The sequence below is a fragment of the Dendrobium catenatum genome, unplaced genomic scaffold, assembly GCF_001605985.2.
Source record: "Dendrobium catenatum unplaced genomic scaffold, ASM160598v2 fragScaff_scaffold_231, whole genome shotgun sequence".
NCBI classification, from domain to species: Eukaryota; Viridiplantae; Streptophyta; class Magnoliopsida; order Asparagales; family Orchidaceae; genus Dendrobium; species Dendrobium catenatum.
In genome coordinates this window covers 9,958,460-9,979,091 of record NW_021318693.1, presented here as the reverse complement: position 1 = coordinate 9,979,091, position 20,632 = coordinate 9,958,460, and the positions used below count along the sequence as shown (strand labels likewise).

At 34.6% G+C, this 20,632-nt stretch overlaps 1 protein-coding gene across 3 annotated transcripts in view; it reads right to left on the bottom strand.

The window, feature by feature from the left end:
• Positions 1-17,740, bottom strand: part of LOC110109382 (histone-lysine N-methyltransferase SUVR4) — a gene marked incomplete at its 3' end in the record, with an annotated part of 36,227 nt that extends 18,487 nt beyond the window's left edge. Inside the window, 9 exon segments of one of the 3 annotated variants that reach the window (XM_020840425.2) lie at positions 77-763; positions 847-1,181; positions 11,020-11,176; positions 11,247-11,321; positions 11,415-11,450; positions 11,543-11,578; positions 11,691-11,747; positions 11,838-12,092; positions 17,660-17,740. In XM_020840425.2, coding sequence (XP_020696084.1) covers positions 77-763; positions 847-1,181; positions 11,020-11,176; positions 11,247-11,321; positions 11,415-11,450; positions 11,543-11,578; positions 11,691-11,747; positions 11,838-12,020 — 1,566 coding nt within the window. 3 annotated transcript variants of the gene reach the window in all.
• Positions 17,741-20,632: the final 2,892 nt, after the last annotated feature.

Here is a 20,632-nt window from a genome sequence, read left to right as displayed (position 1 = left end):
TTTAAAGTTTGTGGACAGAAAAAATAGCTACAAAGTATATAATCCAACTTCTGCAAAAAAAGGAGAGCAGTATGACCTGCAAATTCCTTGTTATTCCACGTTGCACCAGTCTATTTCCACAAATTCTATTACATCCACATTTATTCCAGCACTCCTTCACAAACTTTCTAATCAAATGTCCCTTGCATGGTTCTGGCATCATCTCATTTCTTATTCTCTCAATGGGGCAATCTTTACAAAAATATAGGTGCTTCTGTAGCCGATCACGCTTCATTGAGATGATGGCATCCAGAAATTCCTTCTTCATAAGACCATCTGAAGTATAAGCATAATCTCCTCCTGTCTCTCTTGCACATGGACATGGAATAGATGCTGCTAAACAATCTCCAGAACAAGTAGAGCAACAATCCTCATCTCCAATTCGAGCTAGCGATATATTGACATAAGCGTTCTGGTAAACAATATTTCTAGGAATGTAGTGAAATGGTGGATATCGCTCTGCGGGTCCATTTGCAAGTGAAATTTTCAAATTTTCTTCACCCCTACTAATGTCTGTGTCACAAAATGCAACAGTCTTCGTACTACTAGAAGAATGCTGGGGCTGGAACACAACTAAACCAAGTGAATCATTTGCTAGAGCTTCTGAATTTCTGATATCTTCAGAATCCTTACCTCTCTCACTCTTATTGTTTGAGTAGTTTTGGAGATTTGCATACTCTGGTTGACCATTTGAGATGATTGGATTCATTCCTTGAAACCTATCCTGCAAACCAGCTACGTTTATAGTGATTTTGAAAGTGCATGAACCATACATGCAATATTCATCTAATAAAAAGCTATACGTACAATATTTCCTCGTTCTTCTGAAGAATTGGAGCTTAATTCCATAACACAATGACACATTTCTTTCAGCAACCTCAAAAGTGAAAAATGCGGCTCAAGGATCTTATACGACTTCAGACATCTATCCTCCACCATTTTGCAAAGAATTTCCAAGCTTGGGATCTGGAAATTAGGACAAGGTAGTGCTGGATCATATAGAATCACAAGTCTCACCTCCCCTGACAATGAAGAAGCTAACTCAATCCTGATTGAGGAGGAATTCTGAGCACTTCTATCCACATCAGTGGAAGCATTTTTGCCATTGTCATGTAATGAGCTTTCTTTACTGCTACTCGAACCTACATTTGAGCTTGACATTATTTGCAATGGCATGGCAGTTGTAATTGACCTAATTAATGCAGCTTATTCATTTTTAAATGATTACGGTAAGCTGCAGTGACTAATTAACAAACAGAAAAAGGACACAATTAGCATATTGATTGCCATAAGCTTTCGTTATACAATATTCCATTGAATTAACCTCCATTAATAAGTACAATCATCCAAAAGATATACAAAATAAATTCAGACAGAATATACAGCAAGGCTTGACACTTCGAAATTCTAGCAGAGCTGTTGGAGTTGACCAACAATCATGTAAATGCTAAAGGGTACAATGAAGTGGCTAAGTCCTTAGCCACTTGCTCTTATGAATTTGTCGCCAGGAGAAAGCAACAGCAAGGATGCAAAAAATAAGGGATTCATTCCAAAGATAGGAGGGACAGGAGACCAAATCTGCCTAGAGATTGGCATCACCTTGAACACCCAATGGCAACCCTACAAGCTAGGCTGCTAAGGATTGTAGGGCTACCAACATCAAGGGTGGAGCAGATTCATGCTACTCATCGTATCCGGAAGGGTCGTGCACCCTCCACCAACCTAGCCAACCTACACTCAGTTGCAAGTGCCCAAGATTGAGCTTGATACCTATTGTAGCCCCCCAAATCCACTTCTAAACGAGAAAATCCTAAGATTTGATAGGAAGGAAGTGGAGTTGATGCAAGAATTTCAAGGTAATCTAAGCCATATATTCAATTTTCCTGAATTGGGAAGGATTTGAATTAATTTTGGAGATTGGGCTGAACAAAATGAGTCTATGCAAGACCCAATTTGAGTTTGAATAGGGTCGATTTATTTCGATTTGAGTTGATTTAATTTAATTGAGTTGAACGAACTCAATCGGGCTTAATTGGGTCTGATTTGACTCGATCCAAGTCAAATCGACACAAATTATGTCAACAACGATACGTCAATTATTTAAAGTATAGGACAGGGATATGAATTGGACATTGTATTATGATTTTTATATCTTAAAAATAGTGTATAAAAATTGAATAAGTAGAATATTAAGAATACATGAAAAATAACAAGTCATTTAACAAGAATTTGTGCTTAAAATGATTAATATTATAATGTTAAGAGTCAGCCATGGATGTCGTATTAGGTATCAAGAGGGGATGCAGTAATGTTGTCGAAAGTCGAGCATCGAAATTGTGCAATGGGCATTGAGCATTGATGTGGAAATAGTGTGAGCCCTCGATGTTAAAACAACGTTGGTCATCGATATTGAGATGACATTGAAAAAAAAAAAGAAGAAATGTCAAGATGGCGTAGAGGGCATGATTGTGGATGTAGAAATTGTTAGTGCTGACATCAATGTTAAGATAAAATCAGACTTCAATGTTGAGATGATTTTAAAATATTGATGTTGTGACATCAGAGAGATGGCATCATGCATTGTTGTGACATCCTAGTCGTAACATGTTAGAGAGAAATGGAAATGGAAATATTCAGGGAATGGGAAAATGAGTATGATTGATTGATTTTGAGGCTGTGGAGAATAAATAAAAGGAGAAGGATGTTGACCTCTGTATAAAGCACAAAGGAAACAAAAAAAAACAGACTAACCTCGTATCCATCGAGAATCCGTCGAATCCAGCAAATCCTACGCGTCTCAATCCGTAAATCCCGCAAAATCGTTGTAGCACAGCGCCGTTCCGGGATGTCTGCGAGATTCCTGTTCGCAGAGCCTCGATCCTCGCCTTCTCCGCTTCTGTAAAACGAAAGGGTTGGCTCTTATGTTCGCTGCTTGCTCCCGTCGCTGAACCACGATCCCCTCCTCCTCATCCCGTCCGAAGCCTCTCCGATCTCCTTCTCTGTTTCCACGCTCGAGCTCCCTCTTCTCCTGCTCACTGCTCCAATCGGAAGCCCCAACCTCCAACCGATCTCCTCTCCATTCCACTAAGCCGAAGCCAACCCCAAGCTCCTCTGTGCCAATCCTGAGCCGTGAGAGAGAGAGAGAGAGAGAGTTGTTTTCCCTACCTGCCATAACCGCTTCCCCCTCCACTCTCCTCTTCTCTACCCGATCTCCAGCCGAACTCCTCTGCGCCATCCGTCCCATCCGCCCTTACCGACATTTCCCTTGTGCGATCTCACGGCCTGCAGCCAACAGCCACACCCAAGGCTCACGCTACCCGATCTCCTTCACCCGTGCGTGACCATGCCCGATCTCTCTCCCTTTGAAGAAAAATTATTCCTTTGTGCTTTATATATAGTATATTATATATTTAATACATATATAGTATATGTATATAAATTATATATATTTTATAGTATATATATATATATAATTATATATATAATATATCGTTATATATTATTTGTTATATATAAAGATATTAATATATTTACATATTAAAAAAAATATTTTGATAAAAAAATTGTTCTTTTATCGATGCTTGCAACGAACGGCAAACCCCGAGGCTCACGTAGCGTTAGGTTGGGAAACGTGCGATACTTGCGACGATTTAAGGATCCCTCTTCAAAGCTTGCAACGAGCCGGCAAACCCCGAGGCGCTCAAGTAGCGTTTAGGGTGGGAAACCGTGCGCGCTTGCGCGAAGGGAGATAAAAATGTGGTGTCCTTATTTTTTTCAATATACAGTACCCGAAACGACGCCCAGTGGTGCAGAGGGGGAAAATCTGTGTTCTTTCTAACACACTGTTTCTTTCTTATAATCAACAAACATAAAAACCCTTAAAATGCTCACGTAGCAGCGGGGATAAAAATTTTCATTCGCGACCGCGGTGTCATTTTTTTGACACCTACCTAAGCGCTCCACGTAGCGTCGAGGAAATGGTCGCCTCTTGGTTTTTCCCTAAACGGGGAGAACGCCGGGAGGCTGGCCAAAATTGGATTGAAAATCCAAGGACTTAAACAAAAAAAAAAACTTGCATTGTGACCTAAATGAAGCTTAAGATTTGGACCAATCATATCGAATTTCACTTAACCTAAACTACAACTATAGTGAATCATGAAATGGCTGAATTTCAAGTGAATTTGAACAAAGACTCGAGCTTAAAAAGCTAAGTGCAAATAACTCGAGCATTGACTTGAAGGTAAAATTGCACTTGAATTCAAACATATAAGCATGAACTGTATTTGAACTCAAAGGAGATTGGTGCAATGAATTTGAATGAACTCGAATACCAAGAGCTTGACCGAAAAAGACTACAGACACAAATTAGAGCTTGATTTGAACAGTCATGCAACACTTGAACTCAACGCAAAAATAAACTCAACTCATACAAAATATATACTTGAGTCTTATAGAAGGAAACCTTCTTCATCTCTATCACCAAAAATGATCCAACTCAAAGAGATACATCAATAGAAAGATCAAACTCAATGAACTACAAGGGAGCTTGGGATGATGTGATATGGTGGCTTGAACATTCAATCAAATCAAATCTAAATGGATTGACAACACTCATATATAAGCAAAATATGAAGTGTCCCTACAATCTACTAGAGGCAAGATGCCTTTACAACCAATTGAATCAAATTACTATCAAATGTCTTAGTTCCTAGCAAGCAGAATTGTTACTAAATAAAGTTCCAAAATAATTTACTTCGAAAATCAACCTTGAAGCAACGAGCACAAGATCTAGATGGAGATGTCAAAAGTAGTGATCATTCAAATATATGCAAAAGAACACTTATAACCATATAAAGATGAAGGAAGGTTGATGTGTATATAAACATATGAGTAAATATACATTGTCCCTTGCAAATAAAAGTTCACAAGCATGTCTCGCCCAAGATCGCCACGGATATTCCTAAATCATCACGTATGTTTGTAAGTAATATGTGATCTTTAAGTTAAAAAAAAGGGGTCATGGGAGAAAGAGCTTGATCTTCATGCAAGAAAGTATGGTAGCTCCTATACATCCTGTGCGAACACTGACGAAGAGATCATAGATGTTAGAAGAAATTAAGTGTGCCACACAATGTGACTGTGAAGGTCTATCATGTACACAGCATTCATCTACAAGCTCCACAAATGAAGGAGGAGATAGTTAAGTTGACTATGATCCGCCTACAAAATCAACAATAGTGCACGACAGTCTACCTGTACGAAGCAGCGAACAAGTCTATTCAGAAGCTCTACGCCACCGAATACTGCAACATTCGTACAAGCAGACAGAAGGCGTCCACAACTAAAACACGCCACACCGACTGCATCTCCGTACAGCAGACATAAGGCGTCTACAAATATTTAATAGTACCCCCACGTGCACTATAATCTGTATACACATATGTACACTAAAGGGGAAAGTATAAATCTCAGCCCTGCATGGGCCCCGGCGAGCGTTTATTGGTACACACGGGACGTCTAGGGATGCTGCGCGGGTTATCAAATTTAAACCGATCCTCCTTAGCAGGTAAAAAGGAGTCGACAAGGGTTTAATTATAAATACAATCCAAACCCGCAAGGGCCCGGCGAGCGTGTTATTGGTAAACGAGACGTCAAAGGATGCTGCGCGGGTTGATAAGTGAATCAGGTTCGAAACCGATCCTTCTATACGGGTCAATAGAAGTCGACAGGTGTTTCAGAACCATTAGCAAATATAAAGTTGTGGCGACCAGTATATTGCTTAAAACATTCATATTAGGCCATCAAGGCCTACAACAGTATGAATTCACTAATAAGGGCAAAAAGCCTACGAAACCCGATCATCTGCAACAGCTCGACAGAGTCGACAAGGGTTCATCTACAAAATTCAACTAAATATTTCAAATGATTCCAAACACACCCGATGGGTCGTGTTGAAATGCAGATCTCAACCGGAGGGTTCCCAATCAAATATCTCCAAATACCAAAGCTCCATTAAGAAACACTTTCAAACGTGCTCACCCACAAAATCCCAGAAAAATCCAAAAACAACAAAAATCTCAAAAATCCCAAAATTCCAAAATATTTAAAAATGAAATCAATCCATCAAACACTTAAAGCAAAGTCCATCCCACCCTCCGCAACAGTCTGTCGGGTGGACAAATCAATAAATCTATCTCACAAAGAGACAAATGCCTAGTCGAAAATATCACTAGGATCCATTCTCAACAACAATCTTTTGCCAGTAAGGACCGTGGTACGTGTCCTCTAACCGGCAGTTCGGCCGCCAAATGGCACTGCGGTAAACGGTTATGCCCGGGGGGCCCTCTGAACCGAGTGGCGTTTGCCGCAAATGGCACCACAGATATAGCGGTTATGGCCAGAGCCAATACGCTCCTTAATGGCGTTAAATCCTTGAGATATAATTCATAGGATATGATCGATAGGGCCAAAGCCCTCGTAGCTAAGGTGGTTATAAATTTGTCCCTTAGACACATATTCAACCCCGGTCTACAAGGTCCTTTGGAAAAGCACCCATGGCTGCCGACAAGGATCCTTCTGTCAGGTTATGGGTCGACTACCTTCTCTGACTAATGTAGAACAAGGGACCAGATGGCCCGGGACGACGGAACCATGGGATCTTGATCGGTCCATCATCCCATTCCCCCACCATCCGCTTTAAGTGCTAGATGGTGCAATTTCCTATTTTAAATATCAAATATACCGAAATCCAAAAACCCACATTTCCAAATTCAATTCTACCAATATCCTAAACCATTACTGCTACTATATGCCAGATAACACGTATTTACGTTGTCTCTGATTGACGACTACCTTAATCGAAAGTTCTCTCTCGTGACCGGTGAGGGTAATTAATTATAGGGGCTTGCGCCTATAGGAAACCAGAACTCAGATCATAAAGTCCTCACCAAATGAGGGCGAAATCTCTGGGTAGTGTCTTATCTACAAACCCATCTGCCTTCCAAAATTTACCTTGGAACTTAGTTCGTTAAAACTCCCTCGCCGAATAAGAAACGCGAGTGGAGGCCGAGGCCGAATTTTCGGAGCCCACAAAGGAGAGGAAGAGGAAGAGAAAATGAGGGAGGAAGAAGAAGAAATGAAGAAGAAGAAGAAGAAGAAGAAAAGAAGGAGAAGGAAAGAAGAAAGAAGAAGAGGAGGAGATGGAGGAGTTCTTACCTAGGTGATGGTGGCGGAAGTGGTCAATGGTGGCAAGTTGGGCAAGTGAGGTGGAGAGAGTCGAGAGGGAGAGAGGGTCAAGTGAGCATGAGTTTGAGTCATGAGTGGCGTGCGTGAGCAAACGGTTGGTGAGTTTAGGTTTAAGTGAGGGGAGAGGGATTTATTAGGATTATTAGGGAAATTTAGTTATTAATATTTCATTTTTTTTTAAATTCCACGTCAATTTTAAAAATAAAATTGAAGAAGTTGATTTTTTATGGTGGATATTTTTTTGAATTAATTATGCATCAATCAGGTCACCACATCGTCGTCGTTCAGGCACATTGATGCAACCTCGACCAGTGTGTATAATTTTAATATTTTCATCAACAACCCCAACCAATATATATGTCGATCTTAGCTTTTAGTTGTCCCGAATGTCATGGCGCTATCCGTTTCAAGAACAAAGGTCATTTCAGTTATTTGAATTTTTGGTCAATATGCATTGGGCAAGTTTCATTTGACGTCACGCTCTTTCTCTTTCGAAACTTATCGTGCACGGCCGACTCGACCCTAACACTGGTATTGAGATCAACATTTCTCTTGAAACTTTATCATGTGTTTTCTCGAATTTAGTATATATATATATATATATATATATATATATATATATTATTACTCTCTCTATACTTATCCATCAAATCTCTCAACAAATGCATAGCTTCCATAGTAAACCTACCTAGCATGAATCCAAACTGATTTTATGAAACAATAGTATTACATCATAACCTATGCTCAATTACTCTTTCCCACAATCTTAACGTATGACACAACAACTTAATTTCTTCATAATTTAAACACATTTGTGCATCACTTTTATTCTTAGGAGCCAACACACTTTTTCTCCACTCATCTGACATCTTTTTAGTCTTCAAAATAATATTAAAAGGTTTAGTAAGCTAAGAAATTTCTTAATCTCCTAAGCATTTTCACACTTCTATTGGAATATCATCAGCTCATACTTTTTCACGGTTCATTTTTTTAAAGTCTCTTAAACTTTGATTTTATTAGCACGATGATAAAAATAAAATATATAATTTTATTTAGGGTGTAGGGTCATTGAAGTCAATCATATTATGACTACCTTCATTGAAAAGTTGATCAAAATATATATCATCTATCTATGTTAAATATTCTCTTATAAGAAAAACATTTTTTATCTTTATCCTTAATACATTTCACATTAACTAAATTTTTACTTCTCATATCTTTGCTTAACTAACTTATACAAACATTTTTACCCTCTTTCGTATATAATCTATTATATAAAAAATTAAAAGTTAAATTCTTTGAATCACATATTGCTCTCTTAAAATTCATATGACTCCTTTGTATATTTTCTAATTTTTTGAGCTTTTACATCTAAACCAATTTTTACAATAAAGTATCTTTTTTTTTGTAATATTTTGAATTCACCACCAAGCTTTTCCTTTTTATTCTCCAAGTATATACCTTATAATATTATTAATATAACTATTTTTTTTCACATAACATTATCTTCCTCATGAACAATACAAATCTTAAGAAATTGAATCTTACCCTAAAAAATTTTTTTATTAGTATTCTTTAAATACCTTTATCTAATTCTAGGATAATATTTTATTTTATTTTTGATTTTTCAACCCTTCATATTAAAGTCTAAAAGTCTAAAACTAATAAGTGATATTGGATATGTAAACATTTACTTGGAATAACATTATACTTTTTGCAATCTAGATAATTTATTTCTTTTGTAAGAAAATAATCAATCTGAGTTTTATTATGTCCTGAGCAGTTACAACAAGAAAAATAAATTAGTAAAGCCTATTAGGCCCAAAAGAATGACAGCTTGATACATGATAGTTTGGATTGTTCGAAATGTTATTATTGGCATGCCATTTGGAAGAAAACTAACTAAGTTTCATGAAAAATAAATTATTGCATACAACATAGGATCCATACCTTGAACTCAATTTGGACAAATTATATATAATGGGTCCCCTCTATCCATTGGATAATTCTAGGAAATATGCTATGAGGATATTAACTTCTTAGTCAAGGAGACTATGAGATCTCTTAAATACAAGAAATTAAAACTCTTAAACATCAATACCCTATTTGATGTGTCCAGTAAAAGCGCACATGCACTCACATAGATTAACTTAATTATGCTTATTTAATAAAATATGAAACTCTCTTGGGTGCTATCTACCGACAAATTTTATATATTTCTATATATTTTATGTTAAAAAAAAAATTTGATTTATTGTTCATAATTTAAAAGAGTGCTATGATAAGATTCAAAAAAAAAATCCAATAAAAACTCTTTATTTTTATTTGATTTGCAATTTTTTTTTTTCAATTGATAAAATTTTGTTAAGCTTGTCATTCAAGATAATCTTGTTAATTTATACCTCGCATAACATTGGACATGTACATTAAAACTACATAAAATTATACCAAAATTATCTTTGTTCATCATGAAGAACACAGAAATAGAAAGACATAATAAATATGTAATTTTTTATTCTTAACATAGGTTAAGTATAATGAATTATCATCTTCATCCATCTTTCAGGAATATACTTTTTTATAATTAAAATGATAATCATAAACAAATGAACATTAATAAAAAAAAAAAGAAACAAATAAGCATGCATAGTAGAGTTTATATCATGGCTAATAATGTAAATAAAGGGTTTAGATCTTTATCTTAAATTTAAAGGTTGAGTTTTCATTTGAGTGATTTCAAACTAGCTTTTTAATAGTACTTTAGATAATTAGAGTTTCATTAATTGAAAACATCAAATTTAAACAGACTCATGTTGGAACATTCCTAGGATGGGTAATCTTCTTGAAAGTGTGTATCGATAGGACAAAATTGTGAGGTCTTGTAGGCCAAAAAGAAAAATATCATAATGGATGAGAGTTCGTATTATCATAACTTGATACCTATGATGCACAGACACGGACACAGATACGACACGACACGGACACTGGACACGTCAATTATTGAAAATATAGGACACGGGTTGGACACGGTATTATAGTTTTTATATTTAAAAAATAATGTATAAAAATTAAATAAGTATAATTTTAAAAAGTAATTTGAAAATAATAAGTCATTTAACTATAATTTGTGCTTAAAATGATTAGTATTAAGATATCGAGAGTCAGACGTCGATGTCGTTTATCAGTCACCGAGAAAGGAGATGAAAATACCTTCACTGCCAAAAAGAAATGAAAATGACAATATTCGATGATTGTGTATTAAATGTGGACGTTGATTTGGTGTTGTGGAAATAAGAAATTTAGTTTAAATCTCACCAAATACAAGAAATTATATTTAAAAAAATTCATAAAATATTTAAGATACATGTGTCGGACACGCGTGTCCAATTTCTATTTAATATTTTTTAATCAGACACATTTTCGGCGTGTCCGACACGTGTCGGACGAGTGTCGTGTCGGATACGGTGTCGGACACTGCACGCCTCTTTGAGAAGAAGTGTCGGTGCATCATAGCTTGATACCATTTAACACCTACAAAAATAAATCCACTTTTCTCATAGTTGTAACCAAGTAACAGCATCGCTTTTCTAATTAACAAGCATAATGCCCATTTCTCACTTCCTGAGCCTCAAAAACATTGGTTCATATTATTCTAAATTTCCCTTGAAATAAAATGGTAATTAAAAAGTTAGCATTAGGCTACACTAAGGACAGAGGTAAGAAAGGTTAGCATACCAACTATTCTAGCAGGAAGTGGTCGCGGAGGGGCAGCAATTGAAATAGGATTCTCCAGTTGTCGAGGTTTATCTCCAAGCGTTGAAGCCTTGTTTTTGTGCTCATTCTTCGGTGGTTCATGGCTTGGTCGTTTGTCAAAACAAGCATCATTGCTAGGCTGATGCATTTAGCGGCCATTAAAAGTAATATTGTGAATAGAAACTAATGAAATGTGCTACATTATTCACCTCCATTGAATGTACTTTACTCATACGGTGGGCATTTACCTTGGCTCTCTTTCCACATAATAGGTCATTCTCAACCTGGTAAAATAATAATGTGAACATAAATTAATGAAATGTGCTACATTATTCACTTCCATTGAAGGTACTTAACTCATACAGTGCATCATTTACCTTGGCTCTCTTTCCACTAAATGAGTCATTCTCAACCTGGTAAAATAATAATGTGAATAGAAATTAATGAAATGTGCTGCACTATTCATTTCCATTGAAGGTACTTTACTCATACAATGGTCATTTACCTTGGCTCTCTTTCCACTAAATGAGTTATTCTCAACCTGGTAAAAATACGAGCATGCACTATGATTCAAGAAAAAAATTACAAGGGAAAAAGGTGAAAAAGAGAAGGGAAATTAAGTTGTTGACTAAATAAGAAAATTATCTACTCACATCAACCTTTTTATCAAGATCATCATCACGACGAGTAATCTTCTTTAAATCATTATCCTGAAACATAAGAATAAAGAAACTTTAAAAAAAATGCACAAAACTACCAAGTCGGCAACAAAGACAAAAGAATTAACAACAAACCAATACCATCAACTCCAAAGAATCAAGAATAGCATCTGCAAGAACTCTGTAATTCTCACATTCAATATGTTCCCAATTGTATTTATACACCTTGAGAAGATCCTTAAGAACGGGTTTTGTTATTTCCCAGCTTAATCCAAGGGCCTTCATTGCATTCATGGCAGAAGCCACTCTTGGAGGGAGCTCCATTTCAACCCGATAACAACATAAACACCCACAAAAATACAACCTCACCGCATCAAACTCTAGAAGGAACCCTTCCTGGGAAAAAAAGTGACAATTTTAAATCAAATCATCACTCCCACAAAAATCTCCTATCAATATTAAAATAATAACAACAACAACAACATCAACAAGCCTTTATTCCATCACATGGGGTTGACTACCTAAATTCTTTTTCCTCATTATGTCATATTTAGAGTCAAATTCTCATTTAAATCTTAAAAAAAAGATGATTTTTTATATTTTTAAACAAAGTCATTTTTTTATATTTTTTTACTAAGTTTTTTTAGATCTACCTCTACTTTTCTTAGCATAGGCTACTCTAATACATCTACTCTCCTAACATGGTCTTTAAAAGGTCAATGTTTTATGTAATCAAATCATCTAAGACGACTCTCTCTAATCATCTCCGCCACTGGAGCTACTCTAACCTTTTCATATATATTCGTTATATAACACATAAGTAAAAAAGCATTATAGATATAATTTCTAGGAGTTGTTTGCATTTAAGTAGGATTTTACTCAAGATTTGGTAAATTCTATAAATTTTGAATTTATTATGTTTTAAAACATAAAAATTATCTAGCAAAATAAATGTTAAAACCAATTAAACTTTAATGAATTATTTGACTACTTATTTCAGATTTTAATAATATCAAATTAGTAATTAATATTAATTATTAAGATTACTTCATTTGCATTTAATTTATATGATTTAATATTATTAAATTTAGTTTAATTTTTTTTATAAATTTTAATAAAATTAATTAAATTATATTTATTATATATTAATACTATAATTAATTATTAATTAATAAAATATTAAACTAATGAAATATAGTAAATTCTTATTAAACAATGGATTTCTAAATGAATATCTCAATCTTATCGTCAGCTATATAATTAATCTGAATTTTGTTATCACCCAATCAACTAATTATCTTTCTCCAATGATTTACTATTATTATAACTAGAAAAAATAACGTAAAAATTAGAAAAGCTAATCAGAGTGACAATGGAGTTTTGGACATGAATGGTATTCTTCTCTACCATTCCCCATCTATTTTTATGATTTCTCTTCTCATTGGTTTTTGTATATTGATGCAACAAAAAAAAACACTAAAATTGTAAACTAGAAGACAACTTTCTTTTTTAAAATATAGACAAGCATAAACAAGATAACAATATTATTAAAACAAAGACACACTACAACTTATAAAAACTTTGAGAAGAAAGATACAAGTGGAATTGAAACCGTGGAGAAAATAAGGTAAAAGTCCGAGACAAATTTTTTAAGAGATAGGGAGGTAGAAGATAATATCCCTCAAGCTCTATAAACCCGCAGGTTTTTGTTCCAAACACTCTTCACGAAACCATCTCTCTCTAGAAGACAAAACAGCCCCTTTTATAGTAGAAAAAACACCCAACAACCCACATAAATGCGCCCCCTCAAGTAACCAATAGAAGCCTTATCTTGAGGAGACAAAATACTAATCTAGAAAATATCAAGGAGGGGAAAACGAAAAGCCACCAGCAATATTTTTTCTTGGAAAACAAACAGCCCACCCTATGGGAAACCAAAATCAGCATGGGGAACAAAAATTGAAATCTTCTTAGGAAAATAAAAAACCAACAATGAATTCGAAATTGCATGGGGAATACAACCACAAGCCAATATAGGCAGACATGGGCTAAGCCCACTAAGGACAAAATAGCACAAAGATAAACACCGACATTGCCAACAAAAAAGCAAAAGAAAATATAAAAATATCTAGCTTTGCTTGCATCAATTCTCCCTTGGTGGAGAAATCTCATCCCGTGATGAGATCGACTCATAACTTTCAAGATGTTTCGAATGCCCTCTTTTGTTTCCTGAATTAAAGATTCATACTCTTTCGGATCATATCCTTTTCTTGTTCAAACTCGGATTGAAGCTGATACTTCTTAGCTTCATATCTTTCTGCACATAAATATAGATGTTTTCGAATTTTGAGAAACTCGTTCTGAAGTGGATAAAAGAACATGCTTGAGGTGGAACATATTTTGTTATTGAAAATTTATCCTCTTGAATCCAAGGAATAGTTGGCTGACTTTCAAAAGTTGTAGGATCAAATTCATCTTGAATTGGAACTTCAATTAGTAGATTTTTTTTATTTTCCATCTTTTTGTTTTTGATTTTAAAAAAAAAAACTCACACGACAACCTAGGTGCTTTGATACCAAATTGATGAAATAAAAAATTACACTATAATTGCAAACTAGAAGACAACTTTCTTCCTTAAAACATAAACAAAAGACACACTATAACTTATAAAAATTTTAAGAAAAAAGATACAAGTGGAATGGAAACTGTGAAGAGAAGAAGTAGATAGAAGTTCGAAATGAATTTTTTAGGAAATAGGAAGGTAGAAGATAATAGCTCGCAAGCTATATAAACCTGCAGATTTTTGTACCAAATATTTTTCACAAAACCATCTCTCTCTAGCAGCCAAAATAGCCCCTTTTATAGTAGGAAAAATATCCAACAACCCACATAAATGTGCCCCCTCAAGTAACTAATAAGAGCCTTATCTTGATAACACAAAACACTAATCTAGGAAATATCCAAGAGGGGAAAACGAACAACCAACAGGAGTAATTTTGCTTGGAAAACCAACAGCCCATCCTATGAGAAAAAAAAATCAGCATGGGTAACAAAAATCGAAATATACATATAAAAAATAAAAAAGCCAGCAATGAATCTAAATTTGCATGGGGAATACACAATCACTAGCCAATATAGGTAGACATGGGCCAAGCCCACTAAGGACAAAATAACCCAAAAATAAATACTCAAATTGCCAACAAGCAAAATAAAATATAAAAATATCTAGATTTTCTTGCATCATAAATGTTATTCTAGGAGCCTTAGGCATGTCTAGGGTTTGCTTTTCCTTGTCATCATTTCTTCATTACTGCTTTAGCTTCTCATGCTTTGTGTGAATTGGCATTTTAAAAAATTTCCAAAGCTTCTTTGTTTCCTTCAATGGCGGTGGATAGAAAGTCTCAACAGGAGCTCACAATGAAGATAACGATCTTTCACCCTTTGGCACACTTCTTCTCCTGAATCCCGTAAGGCCGTCTCCAACCGAAAACTCATATTCCAATTCAAAATATAGAAATAGTCACATTAAATAGTAATTTGTCTCCAATAGAACTCCATTTCTAAACTCCAATATATATATATATATAATTATATATAGTGTATATTCTTTTCATCTCTTTTTTAATGATTATTTTTAATCATATTTTACATTTATCAATTTTTCTGATTTTTCAAAATAAAAAATATTGTGTTTGTCATGGTGCAACGCCAAAATTAGCTTCACATTGTTCACATCGCAAAAATGCCGCTGAAATTCACGTTCGGGTGGGCTGGTGGCGGACGGCAAATGTAATGTTCGTCGCTTAGCTTTCAATTGGAGATGGCCTGAATCCGTAGAACTATTGGGTTCATTAAATCTGGTATTTAAGGCAAAATGAAGAAGGAAGGATATTTAAGATTATGTAGGATTTAAAATTATCATTTTTGTTATTTTGCAGGATTATGTTAAATCATGTTTAAATCTTGTTCAAATCCTGCATCCAAACAACACCTTAGGATTTTAAATATTCCCCATTATGTTCTAATGTGAAATCATACTAGATCCAAGAAACCCCAAAAGAATGAAGGAAAAAAACTTAAATAAAGAAAGAAAATAGTAAAAAATAATCAAAAGAGAGTAAAGTTTACATTTATAGAGGAGGATGAACCTCTAGGTATTTCTAATCAATTTTAGTCAAATTTTGAGCTTTAATATTATCCATTAGATAGTTTAAATTAAACAACCAGAGTTCAAATTCTAACTCAATGACTTAAATTTATAGGTGAGAAGCAGTCAGTGGCGGAGCCAGAAATTATGTTCAGGGGGGGCCTTGATATATCATCAAAAATTATCTTCATCGGATACGAATCTCGATACAAAATTCTATTCAACTGTGCTAAGCCCGGTGGTTTTCCCCCTTTTCCAAGGTTTTCCACGTAAAAATTCTTGTGTTCTATGTGTGTGAGCTGAATATTCATGCAACGCGAAGATGTAGAATTACAATTCTATCGCCGCGTATATTCTAGCCCGCAACATGTCTAAATTAAAATAGTTATGCTTGTCGTCTCATTTGGAATGTTAGAATATATTAAAATAGTTCTGATTGTCGTCTCATTACCGGAGCTAAGAGGAGCTGTAAGATCAAAATTAATAATGCAAATAACATGAACCTTTGAGCTTATAAGGCATAAACATATGCCACATACGGTCTTTGTTTGGGGGTGAGAGAGAGCGAAAGGGAAAACTAAAGCAGTGGTCGAGGTCTTGACTCGTGAGTCGTGAGAGAGAAGTAAAGGGGAAAATGAACCATTGATGCTTTTCATGTGTTCAGAAAAAAAATGTTGGTGACTTTTATGGATTAATAAATAACTTTAAAAGGAAGAGTTATACAAATTAGAGCATGTTTTCTCGTTGACGAACTTGTTGCTCTATTAAGCCACCAAAACAATTAGATTTAAGCCCTTTCGGCTTTCAGTTTTAGCTTTAGCTAAATCCTTTAGAGGAGATCTCTCGTACTAAGTCATAAGTGCGCGGCCGCAACATTTCTGTTGCGCGAAAAAAGCGAGAAAAAGCAAAATGTACCATTCACCTTAATTAATTAGATTATTAGCAGTGCAAAAATAAATAAATAAATGGATGATAATTTAATATTTAATAATTATTATTAGATAAAGAACTCCGCCTATGGAAGCAGTTACTGTACGTTTACTAACCAACTGTCTGATTTATCTTTCACCTATAAGATATGAGACTAAGCTGGTTACTCTCACGTTCCTTGGCTTTACATACCTAGAAAAGATCTCTATTGGAGAAGCTTGCAACCCTAAATTTGGGAGGTCATTGTGATTTGCAAAATCCTAGCAAAGATTAAGAGCAAGCTTTGTAATCTCCCACTAAAACCCGAGCAACCGCTTTGGAGGGAATGCCAACTCAACTAGATTGTTGATAAATTCAAATTATTCAGATAATAAGGATAACTATCAAGTGGAAGTTAATGGTGGATATGTAGATAACTATCAAGAGAAATTTAATATTTTAGTTTTATTAAATATTTTGTTTATTTGTGTGGTTGTAATCTCATTTTGGAAGGATGTGACTCTAGGAATGGTGGGCTATATTAAGCCTAAAAATATTTTAAAGTGCGATAGTTGAAATCTTCTCTTATTTTAAAGAAGAAAATTAGTATTTTTGTTTTATTTGTGTTCTTCCACAAATGACATCATAAACACCCAAGAGACGCAAACTTACCACACCAAAATCGGAAAAACACCATTTCTGGCAATAAAATAAATAGCTTTTAACTAAATCAACATTCCTCAGAAAATCCCTGCATCAACATTAGCAAAAAGCAAGATAGAGCAGAGCTTGGATTCGGTTCCCAGTTGATTGCATGTAGCTTTCATAGGGCTTTAAATCTTCGCCAATATCTCCCGACGCGAAGGTATCGATTAAACCTAAGAGAAGGAAGGAAGATTTTACGGACCTAGAGAAGTAAGCTTGAAAAGAATTGCAAAACCCTTGCAGGGATTTCACTAGAGATTCAGTCTCTCTCTCTCTCTCTCTCTCTTCCTCGGTTTCCTTTAAAAGCGTCCGCTCTCTTTACCTTTACCGTTGCCGCCGTATCTCTCCGTCGCCTTATGCGGAATACGAACAGACTCCTGAAGATGTATTTGCGGAATGATTTACTTAAAATGGTCTGATAAACATCGAAGTTCGAGGGGCATGGTCAACTGTTCGTTTTGAATTGGACGGTGATGATGGCTTGGCTACACAACGGTTAGTAATATTGGTTATACAATTTCCCAGCGAAATAAAGAGGATGGTTTTACCAAAGTTTCTCCTCAGGGTTAGGATACGCATGAGCTGCATTTGATAGCAAAGTAATATCATAATTCAAACCTTATTTCTATGAAATTTTTTTTCTACTAACAAATGTTATAAAAAAATTTAGATCTTATTAGATCCAAATTTATATACAGTAGGTATAATATTTGTGTACAATTGACTAAGTGGGCCCGATTATTCCTTTCTCCTTATTTATAACTTCATGTTAGAATTTGATGTTGTATAAAAAATTATATTTAAGCTATATAAAAAAAGTGCATAGCAAGGTTTGACTAGAGGTGTCAATTTTAGGTCACAGGTTGGGTTTGGGTCAAATCGGAAACTGACCTGGCACTATTCGGGTCAATCCGAACCCGACCCATTTTGCAAACTGGTTGATTTTTCGGACCCGAACCTGACCCGCTTCGAGTCCGGTAAACCCGACATGACCCGAATGACCCAGGGCAAACAAAAAATTGCTAGTTTTCGCATCAAAAAATGGGTTAATATCTAATTTTCGGCTAAAAAAAAGGTCAATCTCTGGTTTCCTGGTCAAAATGGGTTTTTGGGTCAAAAGCGGTCAATTTTGAATTTCCAGGTCAACTCGAACCCGGCCCAATTTTTAAAACGGGTCGATTTGTTGATCCGAACCCGACCCATTTCCGGTTCGGGTTGACCCTAACCTGAAATTTTTGGATTGGATTTGAGTCAGATTTCCGGATTATGTCAAATATTGACACCTCTAGGCTTAACAAGTGTTTATTGCAAAAGTAAAAGAGGCATGTAATCATAATATGTAAAAAATATATATTAATTATTGATTGTAGTCATCACTAGTTTAATGCTGGTATGCAACTTTTGAGCTTGAGCTAGTTGCTTTTAATATAAGGATGTGTAGGTTTGGCCAACTTTAAGGTTGAGTATGCTCTAAGGTGAGTATGATCTATTTAACTACACATGACACTTGTGAAGTTCAATATAGCAAGTACATTTTGACCTTGTGAGTCAGTGTGGCTCTAATGATTCAAGGCTACTCTAACAAAGTACTGGCCGAGTTTTGGTGTACTTGACGAGTTCATGTGAACCTAAGAAATTCATCTTGAATATATCGAGTGCATTATTTTCATTATCCTCACTTAGCGAGTTTACTTAAAACTTTGAAATAGGATTGTCTTCAGTCGAGTCCATGAAATGTTTGAGTGTCTTATATTGAATTCATTGATTCTCTTTTATCTATGGAGACAAATTGCTAAGAGAATAATAAAATTTTAAAATAAATTATCTTATTAAAAATAAAGAATTTATAAGAATTTTCTATCGTCATGATCCATCAATAATGGACACTTACTTGATTGGATGTACACATCAATATCAATGGGAGCGTATAAATATTTTGCATGGGATTAGCATTTAAAGAATGCTCTTTTTTTATTATCTTCTTCCTTTGAATTACTCAAATGATAAGGTGGGCAGCATGCATAACCAATTATCCTAGTAATATCATAATTCATTATGCTATGTGTAAGCTTTTAGGCAAATATCATAATAAGAATATGTCAATATGTTAGAAAATTTTATGTCGATTCTACACAAGTTTTTCAAATTCAATAATAGATGTTTGATTCAAAATAAGTTTATATACAATGTATCGGTTGTTCGTGAAGTATCTAGCTTACCAATAATCTCCCATTATCGTCGTCGAAAGAAAAAAAGAAAATGAGAGTGCCAGAAATGGGGAGTTTAGGTGGTTAGACCTATACCCTGAAATGCTCCCAGCTTTGGGGCCTTTGATTCAATTCTTTTTGTTGCTGGAGGTACACATACCTCTTCTCGGTGTGAAGCTATATACGACAAATAGATGCTAAGCCTATAATGTTTGATAATAGAATTGACTAAACATAAGATGTAGAAGCTAATTATAAATAAATTTTACATACCCCGGCATTGAATTTTGATTGCGTTCTTCACTAATTTTGAATTCTTCTAAACCATTTCTCTCCCAATATGATGGTGTGTATTTATTCTTCTTAGAAGTGGTATAGAGAAAAGCTTAGGGACCCAAAATATATAGAATTTTGGAATTAATTTCTACTCATCATAGCAATGACTGAAATTTTAGTTTAAAAAGCTAAATTAAAACTAAGAAATATCTTTTTTAATTTCTGAATTAAAATTGAGTAACAATCATTTTAAATGCTAAATTAAATCTAAAAACAATCAATTAATTATGAATACTTTGGACCATTAATGATAGTTATTTTAACAATCTTTCTCTTAGTGCAAATATTCCATCACAAAAAAAAAAAAGAAATAAAAATCATAAATCATAGTGATAGGTCCTCTAAGTGCGAGTATTATCTCTCATGCATCACAATGATTATGTCTCTCATATATCAGCTTATTCAATTTAGTGATTAAACCTTATATTTATTCTAGGTCCAACTTAATGATATTCATCATTACATAAATGCACACATAATCATCATTACATAAATGCACACATAAATAAATAAAACATGAAAAATACAATAATTATATTCATTTTATATAGAAGTTAACTTAAGCAACCAAAACCATACGATCCACGTGATCCTTAAACTTCTATGGTGACATGTATTTAATTAAAGGATAT